Raw genomic sequence first — 16,814 nt, 5'->3', positions numbered from 1 at the left:
TGTGGAGAGCTACATGTGGACTGGCCAGGCACAGAGGGTAAGCAAGGAGGTAACCAATGCTGGGATAGCTCCAGGCTTGGTGGCACATAACCCCAAGAAGGCTGTGGGGTTATTAATTGTCCTGCTAGATTTTAGCATCCAAGGTACCAGGATCCACTGAGGTGCAGCCAGACAGGGGGGCTCCTGATGGGGTATGGCACCCCACCACCACCCACAGAGCAGAACACACAACTTGCTTGTTCAACTTTATTGTAGTGCTGGTTTTGGTTTCCCAAGAGCTGCATGAATGTCAGGTTTGTTTGGTCACCTGTCAGAATCTCTTGGGGTCTGGCCACTGGGCAGGAAACCTCTGAGGAGTGGAACTGTGCCCATCTTAATACCTCTGGGGAAGCCCAGACTGAGGTCAAGGAGGTCCCTGTGCCATTGAGGAGAAAAAGAGGCCAGGGCACAAAATCCCAATGGTTGCTCAGCAATGTGCCTACTGGCACTACCATCCATCACACCCACCAGAGACCAGTCCAATCCAGGCCCTAGGTCAGCTGGCTGCCTGGCCTCCTGGACTCTAGCTCACCCAGCCTGAGTGCTACCTGGCCCTGAGAGAGGGTGGAGGCACAGCATGGGGCACTGGCCACCTCCTACTGGAGTCCACACTGGAGAGAATGATTGGAGGAGAGGGGCCGGCCCTCTGCTTCTGCTGCCTGTGAAGAAATGACAAGGAGCCCAGACCCTGGCACTGCAGCCTTCCCTGTGACCACAATCCTCAGCCAGCCCATCCTTGCCCCCTAACCCATCCTCCCTCCCACCCTTTCCTCAGCCACTATGGGCAGAGCAAAAGTAGCCTGAAGCCCTTTGTATTTGCACAGCAACCCACCAAGGCTCCAGGCTTGGCCCTGTTCCACCCACCTCCAGTGCTGGTCCAGGTAAGCCCTGGAGCTGGGCATCCAGGATTCAGTGGCAGGCTGCCCACTAATGGGCTCATCCAGAGCTAGGCCTTATTGGGGCATCTCTGAGATAAGTTGCTGCCCAAAGCCTATACATCAAGAGTGACAACCAGAAAAGCCAAGTCCAGACCATAACACTGAGGAGCCCAGGAAGGAGGGGGATGAGCCCTTGCTCTGGGATGGCAGCTATGGGGGAGCATTTTGAGGGGCAGGCAGAGGGGATGGAAGGGTGTGGGGATGTGGGAATGGGTTAGAAAAGCACCAGGAGCCACCTCATACAGCACCAGGCTTCCCTTACAGCTGCACCCTGAGGAATTTGGCCCAACTTAGCAAAGACAGCCACCAGCCAGGATGGGTACTGTTAGCAATACAGGCAGGCCACTGTGGTTCTCCAGTAACATAACCTTGTATGAGCTGCACTGAAGACCACAGCCAGCCAACAGACCCCACTATGGTGATACCATCCTGAGCCCCTGTCCCTTGCCTCTCACAGAGGGGGAACAGAAATACCTAACCCAGCACAATACCTGGCCTGGCTCAGAAAGGGATAAAAGCCCCTCGTGACTACCCTCTGCTGGACAGGTTGCCTATGACCACAATGAGGGCTGCAGCTGGGCAAGCAGGAGACAAGTCCACAGCAGTACAGGCACAGAGCCTGGTTCTCTGAGCCCTCCTGGCCCGTGCTTTAACCCTGAACAGTCAGAGATGCCTGTGTCTGTAAACAAACCCCATGGGTAGAGGACCCTGGTGCTCAGCCACCACCAGGCCACAGGCCAGCTTTCAGTGTGTTATCTCACAAAAGAAATCAACCCCAAAGAGGAAAACAGCAAGGCCCATGAAGCTTCACATCCTTAAGGCGTCCATCGTCAGCTGACAGCAGGGTTCTAGGCAGAGTGCAAGGGAATGACAAACTTGCAGCCAAAGGGCGAATGGTAGCTGATGCCCACCTCTTGGAAGACCTGTTGGGGGATGCCAATGTCGCATAGGTAGATGCGACCTGCGTGCTCCCCCAGTGGCAAGGGAAGGCCCAGTGCCAGGGACCACTTGGCATCAATGCCCTGCTCCACTTCATGCACAGGAGGGTCTATGCTGAGCACTGGTGCCCGGTTCTTGTTGGCCCAGGCCACTGCTGCCTTGTACCAGGGCTGATCCCGCAGGAAGGCATTCTCGGGGCAATCCAAGCAGTTGATGACCAGGTCCACAGGGCTGGTAGGCAGATCTGCAGAGGAAAGGGTGCTGTGTAGAACCTGGAGCACAGAGCAGCCAAGCAAGACAAAGCTCGGGCCCAGACAGCAAGTACCCACTCCAGGTTGGGCCAGGTGTGGGCCCGGGAGTTCCAAGCCGGGTCAGACTGGGGCCACTGCCCTCATGGGGTTCACAGGCTGCTGAGGGACAAGTCTCACACCCCTCCACCTTAAAGGTAGGACCCACATCTGAGCAACCCCAGGGGCATCACAAGCTCTGGAAGACTAGGTCCACTGTGGAGTCACCCTCACAGCAAAGACTGCTGAGAGTCCAGGAGAAAGGGGAGTGGCAGGATCATGATAGCAAGTAGTGACAGCACACAAACTTCCAGGCTGCTCCGTTTCCCCTGGAAATGAAGAGACATAGCCTCCTAGCAGTTAAAGGGTCCCTGTGCTTGCTCAAGCAGGCCTCTGGGTCAGCTCAGCAACAGCAATCTCAGCAAGCTGCCTGGAGTAGCCCAAGAGAGCAGAGCTCAGGCCACAGTCAAGGTCATGCCAGGGCAGGCAAGACAGGCAGCCCTTTGGAAAGGTCAAGAGCTGCCCAGGAAGAGGCGCACAAGCTCCCAGCCTGTAGCGCTGGTCTACCTCACACACAAACGGGGCTCTGCTCAGTGCTCACCAATGTATGGAGTCTTCAGCATCGGGGAACCCTAAGGAGTCTTCTGTGTGCCCACAGGGGCTGGCCTGAGCTGCTGGCCAGGCCGCTGTGCACACTGTTCTCTCCAGTCTTCTCCCCAACTCTCACACTCGGTCCCACCACACTCTGCCCACAAGATGGCCCTGTCAGATCACCAGAGGCCCACGCTGCTAAGACAGGGCGAACCTTCCTACCAATTTGGCTGGGCTTGTAGCCCTTGACTTCCACAGCCCAGGCCACTTGGATTTTCAAACTGTACCTACCACCACTACAAGTGGGGTCTGTTCTTCCCTGTGGCCCCTTACTGGGTTAACCTCTGTGATACAGCACCACAGCTCCTCAGACTGAAGCCTGGCATTGTTCCCAGCCACCTTCTCTCTTGACATCCAATGTGCTCACAGCAGACTGACTCAGAGCCCAGCCATGTCCATACCTTGGGCACAGCCACCATGAGTTCTAGTCCTCAGCAACAGCTTCTTATACCCTGAATCTGACCCCCTGCTCTCAGGGGAACTGAGGTGCACCAGAGCATCATCTCCAGTCTGATCTCCCACCACCCAACTCACCCAGTCCTCCAGCACAGCTTCCTTCTAACCACTACCTGCCTAACACTCGGCACCCTCGCCTTTATCCCCCTCTACCCAAATAATGAATTTTTTATTTTTTTTAATGTATTTGGCACAGAGTCTACAGGGTATCACTACATAGATTGGACTTGTAGTGATCCTCCTGTTTTCAGCCTCCTAAGTGCTGAGATTACAGGCGCACACCACCATACCATCTCAATCACCATCTCAGCATGCCCCAGGGGTGGGGCCAGCACGGCACACTGGGAATTGAACCCTGGCCACTGCTCTCTGCCTAAGCAGGCACTTTAGCCTGCTGAGCTATTTGGCTGGCCCAAAGAATGAATTTTAAACAGGTGGTGCCAAATCCCCATTACCAGGAACAGTGCCTGTCCTACAAATAGGTGTGAAATGAACAAGTGTGAAAGGATGAAGGGCAAGGGACAGGATTCAGCACTGCCAAGACTCTAGAGCAGTTATGGCAAACCTTTCAGAGCTTTCAATGATAAAATAGCCTGCTGCAATGCTCATGCCACTGCCCTAGAGCCTGAGTTGCCTTTCCATCTGTCACCGCTGGGTGGCACTACCAGAACATCACACAACCTCAAGTAGTGGACAAGAGCATCCCAGCCAAGTACTCCACTGCTGTGCTACGCCTAGCCCTGGGACTCACCTTTGAGGCTGGACACCTGCTGGCCCTGGGTCTTGCTGAAGAGCGACAGCTCATTGGTAATGGACTCCAACATCTTGACAAAGTTGGGCAGGAAGAGAATGACCTGTACATCGTGGTTGGCCAAGTGCCTCCCACAGCTGATGCCTTGGGCCCCCTGCACGTGTGGCCCGCACAGCAGGGCCACAGTGGGCCTCTGGTGAACGTTCTTGGGGTTCAGCCTGGAACACAGAGTGAGAAGCAGTCACTGGCTGCAGACTGGCCAGATCCTCCCATCCCTATCAGACAACCTGCCTAGGCTGTCCTAGGGTAAGAGGGCCCAGATCCAGTGGGCAGGGCCCTGGGTGCCATTCCCACCACCTCCACCACAGAGTTTCTTCACAGGAGGTTTGACACCAGGGAGCCTACTGTATGCAACACTGTCACCAAAACCCTGATGGTTCCTCCTCTGTGATCCTTTAGGGACAAGCAAAGTGGCTTCTCCACCTCCATAGTCTTCTTTGTGCTCCATCCCAATATCACTGCACATCAGCAGCACTGTCCCTCACTCTTTTTTTTTTTTTTTTTTAATTGTGTGTGTGGCCAGCACAGCCCACCAGGGGGTGGGGCTGGCTGGCATGTGGTGCTGGGGGATTGAACTGCGGTCCCTTTGTTTTTGCTAAGCTTGTTCTAAGTAGGTGCTTTAGACCACTGAGCCATCTCACCAGCCCCTGTCCCTCACTCTTAATTTGCACTACTAGTAAGGCTCTCCCTGCCTGTGCTTAAACCACATCCCCTGCCAGAAAGCCCTCCTTTGTCAAATCCCCCATCTTTTTCTGAAGTTTTGCTGGAAGCTTGTTTCTCTGGGTCTACTTTGGCCACATCAATTCCTCTCTTCTCAGATCCAACTAAATGCTTAAGCTCTTTTTTTTTTCCCCCGAGACAGCATCTTACTATGCAGTTCAGGCTGGCCTTGAGCTAACTTTGTACCGAGGGTGGTCTCGAACTCACAATCCTCCTGCCTCAAGCTCCCAAGTGCTGCAATTATAGGTGTGTGCTACCATGCCCACCTGTTCAAGCACAGTTCTAAATTGTCCCTGCCAATCTCCACCCTCTGATTCAGCTCCTAGTGTGCTCATTGGAGAAACCTGAAGCTGTCACCAGTACGGCTTCATGGCACACCATGTGGGCAAAGGATATACAGAGCTTGGTGGTTCTGCTGCACCATGTACTCAGCTGATGCTGACCATAGGGGTGGCACTGCCTGGGTTGAAGCAGCCACCTCATCTCCTGCTCCTTAGAACTGAGCGCCTTTGGTTTCAAAGCAGTCACCAGTCAGGAGGCCTGGAGTTGCCCAGCTCCCAACCACAAAGCTGGCATCTGGGACAGAATGGCCAGGTCCCTATTTGGGGGCACAGTGACAAACCTAGTCTTCCAAAGGGAGAAAGACAACAGATGTCAGCAAGCCACAGAGAAGCGTCATGACTATCTCTTCCAAATAAACCTTGAAAAAATGAGCAACATAGACCAAACCATTCATTCTCTCCATTCTTTGTCCATCTTGAGGAACCATGATGAGAGCGGCTCCTGTCACTCAGAAGCCTCAGAATGCTGTGGCATCACTGTCCATCCCCAGTGGGCTATCCCTTCGCCCTCCCCTCCCCAGAATGAAAGCGTAACAAGTCCCTATAGGGACAGGACACACAGCACTGGAACAAAACCAGCCTTGTTACCAGGCAGCACTGCAGCTCCCTGAGCTGCTGCATGTGCAGTGCAGCACCAGCTGCAATGTTATCTTCAAGTGACCCTACATGAAACACAGGAAGTTCCACCATGTGAAAGTGCCATGCAGAGTCACACAGCAGCCAGCACACATCAAGTTTCAGGATTGCTATGGATCTACTTTGAGCTGAGCCAGTGGCAAGCAAAAAGACAGGGGAGACACTGAGAAGATGGGCAAGGGTCAGCCAGCCTGCAGATGCCAGCAGGGTAGGACTGTGGCCTAGCTTATTGTCCCCAAACTACTGTAAGTATGTTTTGTTTTTTAGACAAGCCTGTCCAGATTAGTGAACTGGGCTCAAATGACCCAGCTAAGCTCCCCAATCACTGGGTGAAAGACCTTAGCTTGGCCCTTGACACCCTAAGGGGCCCACTGTAGCAGATGGCAACCCAGACACATCTCCTTCAAAGAGCACTGCATACACCTGCTTACAGGAGCCGGCCCTGCCTGGCAGCCAGTGCAGCTGGAAGTGGACCCAGCAGGACAGGAGGAATAGCCGCTCCTGTCTACTGGGTAGCGGTGGGGGCTCAGAGGGAAACTTCACGTCTTCCTGAACCAAGGCGACTGTGACCAAGACTGCTTTAGAAGCAGGAGACACCTCTACTCAAGCACCTTCTGGGAATGTGGCTTCTTCTACCCAGAAATGTCCTCTCTGGAGAACACCTGGGACCCTGGTGGGCAAGAGTGCTGTCTTGCTCTTTGCATCTCCAGTGCTAAGCACAGATCTGGCCTGGTATCAAAAATATTCAATGTAAGGGCCAGCCAGATAGCTCAGTGGACTAAAGTGCCTTCTTTGACAGAGAGCAGTGGCTGGGGTTCGATCCCCGCCATGCTGTGCTGGCCCGGGGTGTGCTGAGATGGTGATTGAGACTGGGTGTGGTGGTGCAGGCCTGTAATCCCAGTGCTTGGGAGGCTGCAAACGGGAGACTCACTACAAATCCAATCTATGTAGTGAGACCCTGTACATCCTGAAGGCTTCTAGAAGGCAGGCCTCTGAGCAGGAGCCTCAAGACAGACAACTGGCATCAGAAAAGGAAGGCAGGAGGAGAGTGGGGACGTCCAGCAGCTGGCTTCAGGGTAAACAGAGATACCTGGAAGGAGACACTGAGGGGTGACCAGGTACCTTCACCCTGCCAGTCTTAAGGTACTCACCTGTTGGGTCCTCCCAGCAGAGTCAGTGCCATCTGACTGGCACATACACCTGTCATTTCCAGCCTCCGCTCCAGGGTCAGCCCATGCCTCTCTGCCACAGACAACAGCTTTTTATGTAGCTCATAGGAAACACTTGGGACCACCAGGCCAGAGTCTGCCATTCCAAAGGAAGGAAAAAGAGAAGGAAAGAGTGACTGGAGAAACGAGGTCCACAAATGAGTGTTACTCCACCTCCACGACAAAAACCTCACCGGCCCACGCTCTCCCTCTTTGGGAACTTAGATGCTCGACTGGCCCTGGAGTTCAAGCAGTAGATGTGAGCTCAGGAACAGCTTGGTCCCTTGAACACCTTAGAGGAGGACAAGCTTATCCTTCCAAGTAGTTTAGCTTCAAACCACAAAGGCCAAATCCACTGTGATGAGTTCAGTGTTAATAGCATGTAACAGCAACCTGTCCATCCCATAAAGGGCACACACTTCCTAAACACTAGGAACAGTGTTGTTCCTACCTGCAGGCCCATATTTCTAAGAGTGGGGGCAAACACTAGGGGATCTTCTAACCTCTACCTTGCTTTCTGGTCAATTTCAAGGCAGGAAGCCTTGTGCTGCTCCTTTATTTCCTACTTCCTCTCTCCTATTACTCAACTCTTTTCTCTTTGCTAAGCAAGCTCAGCCAGCAACTTCTTTTCTTAGATAATTTCTAATTTTCCCCACTGGGGTGAGTGTGATCAAATTTGCCACAGGAAAGGAAAGTAGGGCAAGTAACCTGTGATTGCTTTAAGCTACTCAGAAAACTCCAACAGTGTTTCTCCACCACCACAACTCCCAACAGAGTGTGGAGGACCTGTCAATGAAGCACAGTAAAAGGACTCAGCAGTAGCTGGTACTGAGAAAGACCACATCCTTGCTGTGTGCCTCAGTTCCAGCTCCATGGGGACACTTCAGAGCCATCTCCAGAAATACAAGACAGGAGAGAAACCACAACCTGCACCAGCAACTCTTCCTGAACAGCCGTCTCCTCTTCTGCAGAATGCCAATGTCATCGAAGCCTCTGAGCCTGCCCTGAGGAGCAGACCCCCTGCCAGAGAGCTCATGGGTCTGCTGGCTGACAGGGGACAGTGCACAGCTTCTCTGGAGCAGGCCTTGTGAGAATGCATGGGCCTGCTTCTGTCTGGTGGAAACACATGTTTTTTATAGATCCTGCGTCCTCTGCTACACTGAGCCATGAATACCTCCTTCGCTTGCTCCCGCTGTGATCCACATAGGTGAGTGCTCATCATCCAAAGCACAAACCTATCAATGGTGCAAACCTTGTGCTGTTCTGGAACAGGCTTAAATCCACAGTGAAGTTTCAGTACATACATCACCATCCCACTCCAGGCCCTGCAGAGGAAAACCTGCCTTGCTCATGGGTCATGCACGACATGTCTACTAGCGGTGTAGCCCCTACATCACGTATGGAAACTTCACTGTGGATTTGGGCCCGTTCCAGAACACAAGGTTTGCACCATTGATAAGTCTATACTCTGGATGATGAGCACTCACCTGTGTGGATCACAGTAGCAAGGGCAAGTGAAGGAGGTGTTTATGGCTCACTGTGGCAGAGCTCGCACCGCACAGCAGGAGGGAGGGCTGCACTAGGAAGCCAAGGACGGAGACCAATCTTCCAGCACCCAGGCCTGCGTCCAAATAAAGACAATAATACAAAATGTGAACGTGTCAGAACACACTACCCTCTTGGCTGAGTATTTCCATCTGTGTCTGTTTCTATTTGGGACCAAAGCAACAAACAGCATCATCAGGAGCACAGAGCCTCTTCTATTGCTCTCTGAAATGTCAGTTGCTAATGGTGACAGGATGCTTGAGGGTACAGCGTGACCTTGCATGTCAACAACTGATTAAAACTGCCATTTTTATGGCTTGCTACAGACATGCAATATTATCAGAACTAATTAAGAGGCCTTGATAGCAGTGTGTAAAATCTGAATGTTCATGAGTCCTAAGTCACTAACAGCCTCAAACCTGTCAGACAAGTCACACACCCACCCAACTTCTAACATGCTCTTCACCTATGAAGTCACGCAAGAGACAGCTCTTTCACTGTTTTCTTTTTTTGGAATAAGGATTTTTTTTTTTTTTTTTGCTCCTCGAATGACTTCAGGGCACTTTTGGCTGGCTGGAGTGTTGTGGGGATCGAACTACAGCAACCTGAGGCTGCCAGGATTGTGGAAGCAGCCACTTAAAGAACGGAGCTAGGGCCAGGCCCCCAACTGTTTTTTTTTTTTTTTTTTTGGCGGAACCAGGGATTGAACTCAGGCCCTTGCGCTTGCCAGGGAAGCTCTTATTCCACTGAGCCATCTCCTCGGCCCCTCTTTCATTGCTGCTACATTCCTTTTTATCACTGCTCTTTCTGCTGGGTTTGAATCATCAGCGCAATGAAGCTTGGCCTCCCATCCACAGGGCAAGCCTGTTTCCTGGGTCTGGATACAGGCAGTGCCCCTGCTCTCAGGCTCGCTGACCCAGAGGAACTGTTTCTGCTAGGTTTCCCTCTGGTCAAACTTAAGGCTACAAACACAGGGTCTGGGAGAGAGAGCTCACTGCACCTTGGCCAGCTAGATGCCACGGTGGAAAACCAAGGCTCCACCTCCTCCCCAGCATGGGGTGGGGAGAAGGCACTTGGCTGCTGATGAACTGGAATATTCTTAGAACCCAAGAAAGCCATGGCCCAGAGCCCTTGCTGCTCACAGTCTCCCAGTAGCAGGGGCTAGGATTCCACTTTTCTAAAAGATCAGGTAGGCTCAACACAAGGCTCTTTTGGATGCTTACATAGCTCATCAAAAAGAGTTCAGTAAACTGAACTCCAAAGGAAGACAGCCAAGAACATAGCGTGTAAGCTGCATACAATAGCTCTTCCAGAACCTGAACGGGGCAAAGCCTAACAGTATTTGGATTGGAAGGCAACTATTGTTCAGGCACTGCGGCAAGGAATGCTATTGGTAAGATTTCCCTGGAGAGTAGTATATATTTTACAGCTGCTGGGAGAGCAGGGAGACATAATTATAATCAGTTCGTGACACACAGTGCTTTCCTCAAGGCTGGGTTAATCTAGGGCACTGGAGACACAGCTTGAGCATGCAGGGTGAGGCCAGGAAGATGCCTCCTCCTCACATGGTTTGCCCCACAGCACACACCCACGGTAGTCAGCCTTGATCATGTCGCTGCTGCACCACTGGCCTGGCACATGCCACATGTGTCCTTTGAGGCACTCACTACCTAAGACACCCTGTAGTCCATGTTCAAGCTGTTTCTGCTCCATATCCACCCACCCTTGCTGCTGGGTAATAAGACCCTCACAATAACACAACCTCTCAGAGTTCAATGAACACACAGGTGTACTGTGTAACAGGAAATGCATGAGTCCCAGGGATCAGTCATGAGGACAGAGCTCACTGGAAGGCACCAAGTTCCACTGGATCAGTGGCTCCTGGCTGCATTCTGCAGCAGCCTCCAAGAGTATGCTAGAATCACACCAGTTCCTCTGGGCACAAAACCCCGAGACCAGCCATGCACAGCCAGCCACTGCAGATTTCAGTTAAAGCTGCCAACAAAGAATTTGCCATCCAGTGCCTCTCTAAAAGAAGGATCTACTACCAGAAGCCTATATACAGCACACCTCTCCTACATACTCTATGCTGGCCCTGAGGCCTCCCATGATCTGGCTCAGTCTACTGGGCCTTCACTTGTGGGGTCCTGACTTCCACAGACCCCAGTAACCTTGGCTGCCTTCTGGGACCCAAATATCCCTAGTATCCTTAGCTCCTCTCCTCTCCTCTGCCAGCCCCAGGGCTAGCTCCCATCTTGTTTCTACACCCTTTTCCCCCTTCATTTATTTCACACATGTATGAGTGATGCGTCCTACTCTCTGGCCTCTCTGCCTTGATGAACTACAAACTCACACAAGCAGTGACAGTGTCTTTACCTTCCTGTGTCTACAGGGTTAGCACAGTGCTTAAGGACAATGCTCAGGATAGATGCCACTAAGCATGTGCTAAACCACTGGGCAAGTGGAAAGGAACCTACCAGCACAGCAGACTTGGGGTCAGCCTCAGGGTATGGGGCAGGGCCTGTCAGCCAAGACACCGATGGGAAAGCTGTCTCTGGTTTATGCCCACTCTTCCATTTCCAGCTAAGACAACCACACCCATTCCATCTATACTAGACCTCACTCCTCCAGGCCAAAGTTGTAAGGAACAAGCTTTCAACTCCAGGATAAAGAATCAGTAAGGTGGTGGTTGGGGAGATAGCTCAGTGGAATAAGTGCTTAATCACTAGGAGGAAATTACCTTTACAGTGAAGAAAATCTGGTGATCACCTCAGTAAAGGATCATGAGACAAAGTGATCCATGATGGCCCTGGCATGACTGATGCCCTGACAAACATGGAGCCTCATTCAAATTCTTGATGCTATAAGGAAATTCAAAGAGACTTCCTGCAAATGAACTGGCCCAACTTCACTGACAGTGTCCCAAAGCACAACACATACTGCAGCTGCAGGCACAAGTCTAGATCAAGACAAGGAGCACAGCAATTATAATGCACAATGGCTGGGAAGAATGCAGCCATAAAGGCCATACTGGGCCACCCACAATGTTACACATAAGCATATGTTTCATAATATTTTGTATTAATTGTAAATTTCCTGCTGAGTATAGTGGCGCCTGCCTGTAATCCCAGCAATCAGGAGGCTGAAGCAGGATGACTGTCTTGAGTTTGAGATCAGCCTGAGCTATATAAACAAGTTCAAGGCCAGCCTGTACTATATGGCAAGATCTATCTCAAAAAAAAATTTCCCAAGAGAAATCTTTTTTTAGAAGGAAAACTGCAGACTGAACCTTAGCACTGAGTTGTATACTTAGGTACTTTACTTTTTTATTTTTGAGACAGGGTCTTGAACTTGCAATCCCCCTGCCTCAGCCACCCAGAGTGCTGAGATTACAGGTGTGCTGCTACAAGGCCAAGCTCTATCAGCAAACTTACAATGTAGTGTGGCTGTGAAGAGGAATGTACATCCTACTGCATTCATGCAGAACATTTCAGGGTGAAATGTAAAAATTAGTGCTACAAAATCCCAAACGGCACAGAAATATATGTTGTAGTGTGTGTATATTTGAACTAAATGTGCCCAATGTTAAGAACGTATAGAGGTGTATCACACTTTTTAACAAGTTTTCCTTTTTTTGGATTTTTTTGAGACAGGGTCTCACTATATAGTTCAGGCTGACTTTCAACTCACAATGTAGCCCAGGTTGGCCTCAAACTCACAGCCATCCTCTGACCTCAGTCTCTCAAGTGCTGGGATCACAGGCATATGCCACCACACCCGGCTTGACCTGAGTTTTTTAACATGGGGGGCTGAGCCAGGAGGAGTGCCACAAGTTCAAAGCCAGCCTAGACTAGAAAATGAGTCAAGGTCAGACTGAACTGCACAGCAAGATCCCACATCAAGAAAAGAAAAAAGGGAAAAGGAAAGGAAAAAAGAAGAGGAAAGGAAAGGAAAAACAAAATCTCAGGTCAGCAGGCCACAAGCCATGAAGTTCTAGATCAGTGGTGGCAAACCTATGGCATATGTACCTAAGAGGGCACACAGCATCCACTCTGCGACATCATGACAAGTTGTATGAACTGTGTTTTCTAAACTAAAACTTAAGTATTCAGTTTTAATTGCAGTATTGGCGCTTTGCAAGATACAGGGGATTCTGGGTTGCAGTTTGGGCACTCGCTCTCTAAAAGGTTCACCATCCTGTTCTAGATCCTTTGTCAGAGAGTAAACTCTTCAGGTCTGGTAACAAGTTGCCATGAGAACCTCTCTAGCAGAATGCCTACAGGAAGCACAAGGTTCCTCCCTGGGGTCAGAGTCCAGCCAAGACACCTATCTTAATAGTACCAGCTGACCTAAAGCCCTGGGAGATGGCCAACAACCACAACCAAGCCCTTCAGGCCTCACCAAGCAGAATGGGTAATTACTTCAAGCACTCTCAAGAGTCCCAAAACCAATCAGGTGCTGTCAATCTGACTCAAAGGAGTCATCCAGGTGGCCCTCCAAACTAGGATAGACTTGTTTATGAACCTCCATATGTGTCCCACTCTGTCAGCCTACTGTCCTCAAGTATATACAGAGGAGTGCAGATGGGGAGGCAGGGGGTGCTCTTTGTGCAGCTGTTCCACCTGCTGTGCAGAGGATGACTCATTCTGAGGGTGATTCCATGCCCTCTGCTAGCACCTGTGAGCAGGGAGACTTGAGCTAGAACTCTTGATTGCTGGCTTTTGAGGGCACCAGCCAAGATTTGAGTGTGAGGCTCATTAGCAATGCTCAGGGAGCAGTGGAGACTGCACACCCATGTGCTGGTTGGGAACACCTCCTACTCTGGGCTTCTTACAGATGTCATGCTCTCCCTGCAGCAGCTCCTCTACCATTCCAGCAGAGGCCAGGACTGAGCTGGGGCTGGGAGTCGGGGAGGAGGGGGAACAGCAGGTTTAGGCTCACAGCCCAAGGTGGCAAGGAGATGACAACTAGCACTGGTGCACATGACACCTGATACTCAGCAATGAGTTTTCAAGAGCACCACAGCTGCTGAGGGAGGCCTCCCTGCCTATGAGGTAAAATTTGTCAGTGGCCACTTCTTTTTGTTTTTCTTTTCTTTTTTTTTTTGAGAAAGCATTTTGAATTCATGGTCCTCCCACATCATCCCTAAGTGGCTGGGGTTACGGGCATGTACTACTAGGCCTAGCTACCGGTGACCACTTCCAAAATCTAAATTACTTTCTTTCTGAATTCCCTCTGAACACACACACCTGCACTGCACACACACATGCAACTCAAGCGCACACAAGCAGAGCTAGTTTCCTAAATACTTACTAGAGATTTAAAAAAAAAGTGTAAACAGCATTAGAAAGTTTCTGAGAGACCCTACGTGACCAGAAACGTGACCAGAAACAAGAGGAAAAGTGGCCAGGGCTCACAGGCAGAATGAAGTACCAGCTGCAGAGGACAACTGCCCACCTGCAAAGGTAACTCAGACTTGTCTTGAGAAAAGAAGCTGTCCCCACTGAGGATCAAATACTGTGCTGGGCAAAGGGGGACCAGTAGAGCTTAGAAGCCGCAGGAACTACCACCCTTGGATTTGCTAGCTATTTCCCTTGACAGAGGCAGCAGAGCCCAGATTGAGTATGACACTCAAATCTTGGCTGGTGCCCTCAAAAGCCAGCAATCAAGAGTTCTAGCTCAAGTCTCCCTGCTCACAGGTGCTAGCAGAGGGCATGGAATCACCCTCAGAATGAGTCATCCTCTGCACAGCAGGTGGAACAGCTGCACAAAGAGCACCCCCTGCCTCCCCATCTGTACTCCTCTGTACTATACTTGAGGACAGTAGGCTTGTGACAGAGTGGGACATATATGGAAGTTCATAAACAAGTCTATCCTAGTTTGGAGGGCCACCTGGATGACTCTCCTTGAAAGAAAAGCAACTAAATCCATTTTGGCTAAACCTGGCTCTATTTTTATCACATATTGTTATGTACAGAGCTAGCTAAGACATTTCCTTATCCTCTCTACTGGCTTTAAGCAATGTAAAGCAGTCTAGCCTAGGTGCTGTGTTGTTTTTGAAGCAAAGGGACAGGTCAATGTCGCCCTGCCCCATAGCTCCCAGAAATGAGGTGGGAAAAAGGGTGTTCCAGATGCATGTTGTACCGCTGGCTGGGATAGTGCCTCAAGATACAAGGCTATGCCTTCCCAGGAATAAAATCAGAGGTGAAGCACTGAATCTGACCCCAAAATACTGGATACTACCTTGACTTGTGTTATGCAGATTACTCTTTCTGCATCTCTCTCTGAATACTGCAGAGGCGTTTTCAAGGTCTCCTACTTGGCCCAGTTCACCATTCTTCCTACCACTCTCATAGTCACTTATCCTCAAGCCACTCCCCTCATCATAGATTAATTAAACCGGGGTTTGGCCCTAGGCTGAGGCCTTTATTCCAGTTAGTCATCATTCTAGCTGGACTTAGGACCCCCTTGTCTTCCCACAACTACAAATACACTTCAGTGTCTTTATTCTCACCATGCATCACACTGGAAGTGGTAGACTGGAATAAACTCACTAGAATTCCAATAACCTTCCCATGGGATTACAAATATTAAACTGGGTCCCTCTACCCAAGAAGTACTCATCAACAGAGAACAGCTTAGCAGAGCCTACAGAACACAGAATTCAACTGGCTCTGAAGTCACAACTTCAAGATTTAGTGTAGCTGGGCACAGTGAGGTACACTTGTAATCTCAGCACTATGGGAGGCTGAGGCAGGAGGATCATGAGTTTGACCCTGTCTGGGCAACTTAACAAGACTCTCTCTCAAATACAAAAAAAGCTAAGGATGCAGCTCAGTGTGAAGTCTCTGGGTTTAGTCCTCAGGACATGATGAAGAACTGAGTGGAACACCAAGGTTTAGCAACATGGAGATAACACAATGGACTCAATAATTCCTCCTCACAGAAATGCCATGAAGATTGAAAGAAACAAGTGAAGAGATCAGAATGGTGCTTAAGCTCTGGCTGTGTTTGTATGACTTCCCCAGGCCTCCTGGGGTCAAGCATCTAAGGTCTAGGACTTAGTGGGTATTCTGTAAATGCTGATGCTTTCTAATAGTCCTTCCAGGGCAGCTTCATAATTCACATGTGCAGTCACATATGCAGTAACAGTTATAAGCTGAGCACTGTGTTAGCTGCTGTTCGATAGTCTACTTCACTTTACAGGGAAGGAGGCAGGCTTGAAAGCCTTCCTGTGGCCTTCTAATTCACGAATCACTCTATAGAGCCATCCTCACTAAAGCTTTTCACTTGCATCTCTCTCCCAGGGTGGCAATTCTGTCTATCTGCTTCTTCTAGGCTCAGCTACAAAGCTGCAGGAAAAAAAAGAAAAAGACACTAAATACTGCCAAATTAGCCTTTTAGAAACTCCCACACTTCCCAGATGTGGTGACACAAGCTTATTATCCCAGAAGTTGAGAGGCTGAGGCAGGAGGAAATCCATAGTTCAAGGCCAACCTGGATTACATAGGAACACCCTGTCTCAAAAGACACACACACATACACACACACCCCACCACCACCACCACCACCCCTACACACAACACACCACACACCACACACTCAAATGACAGGTGGAACCTCACTGCCATTCTTCCTACCACACAAGCTCACTGCCTCAGTCTTCCTATTCACACAACCATTGTCCACCCATTTCCCATCGTCACAGCCTGCTGAGTTCCCATCAATTCTCACATACGTGCTCTTTCCCCACCTGCCATCCAAACTCTTGGTATGGCAGTCATATCACACTGTAGGGACTGTCCTCCTTCTATCCTGAATCTTAGCATGGAATAGTCTTCCTAAGAGACAGGTCAGGTAACATTCCCACCCAAACCCTTCAGGTATTCACGATGGCTGGAGGACGAGGATAGAACTGCCACAAGAGGCCCTCTGTGCTCTGGTCCAAAGCTGCTGTTAATGTCTTCCACTGCCCTGCGCAAACTGCCCTTAGCCAAACCCACTAGTGACCAATCTATCACAAAGCTACCCAGAAATACCCTCCTCTTCCCCTCTGGCCATGAAACCTGCCTATATTCCAAGGCATCCATCCTGCTCCAGTCTTTCCACACCTGAGCACTAACTGTCCACACCCTGGCTGGACTGCAGGTATTTAGACCACCTTTCTTTTTTCTTTTTTTTTATATTTTTTAATTTTATTTATTTATTTATTTATTTATTTGAGAGAGAGAGAGAGAGAGAGA

At 50.2% G+C, this 16,814-nt stretch overlaps 1 protein-coding gene across 4 annotated transcripts in view; it reads right to left on the bottom strand.

The window, feature by feature from the left end:
• Window positions 1–819: 819 nt before the first annotated feature.
• Edc3 (enhancer of mRNA decapping 3) overlaps window positions 820–16,814 on the bottom strand; it is a 62,337-nt gene continuing 46,342 nt past the window's right edge. For 3 of the 4 annotated variants that reach the window (XM_023712517.1, XM_023712515.1, XM_023712516.1), the window contains exons 5-7: window positions 6,970–7,123; window positions 4,062–4,279; window positions 1,755–2,160 (exon numbers count right to left, since the gene is read on the bottom strand). In XM_023712517.1, coding sequence (XP_023568285.1) covers window positions 1,826–2,160; window positions 4,062–4,279; window positions 6,970–7,123 — 707 coding nt within the window. In that variant the 3' untranslated portion in view covers window positions 1,755–1,825. Of the gene's footprint in view, window positions 2,161–4,061; window positions 4,280–6,969; window positions 7,124–16,814 lie in introns of all 4 variants that reach the window. The other variant, XM_023712518.1, reaches the window with a different exon arrangement.

Source organism: Octodon degus, unplaced genomic scaffold, assembly GCF_000260255.1.
Source record: "Octodon degus isolate 3935 unplaced genomic scaffold, OctDeg1.0 scaffold00026, whole genome shotgun sequence".
NCBI classification, from domain to species: domain Eukaryota; kingdom Metazoa; phylum Chordata; class Mammalia; order Rodentia; family Octodontidae; genus Octodon; species Octodon degus.
Note: the sequence above shows the minus strand (reverse complement) of the source record. Positions and strands in the feature narration are given on the sequence as shown.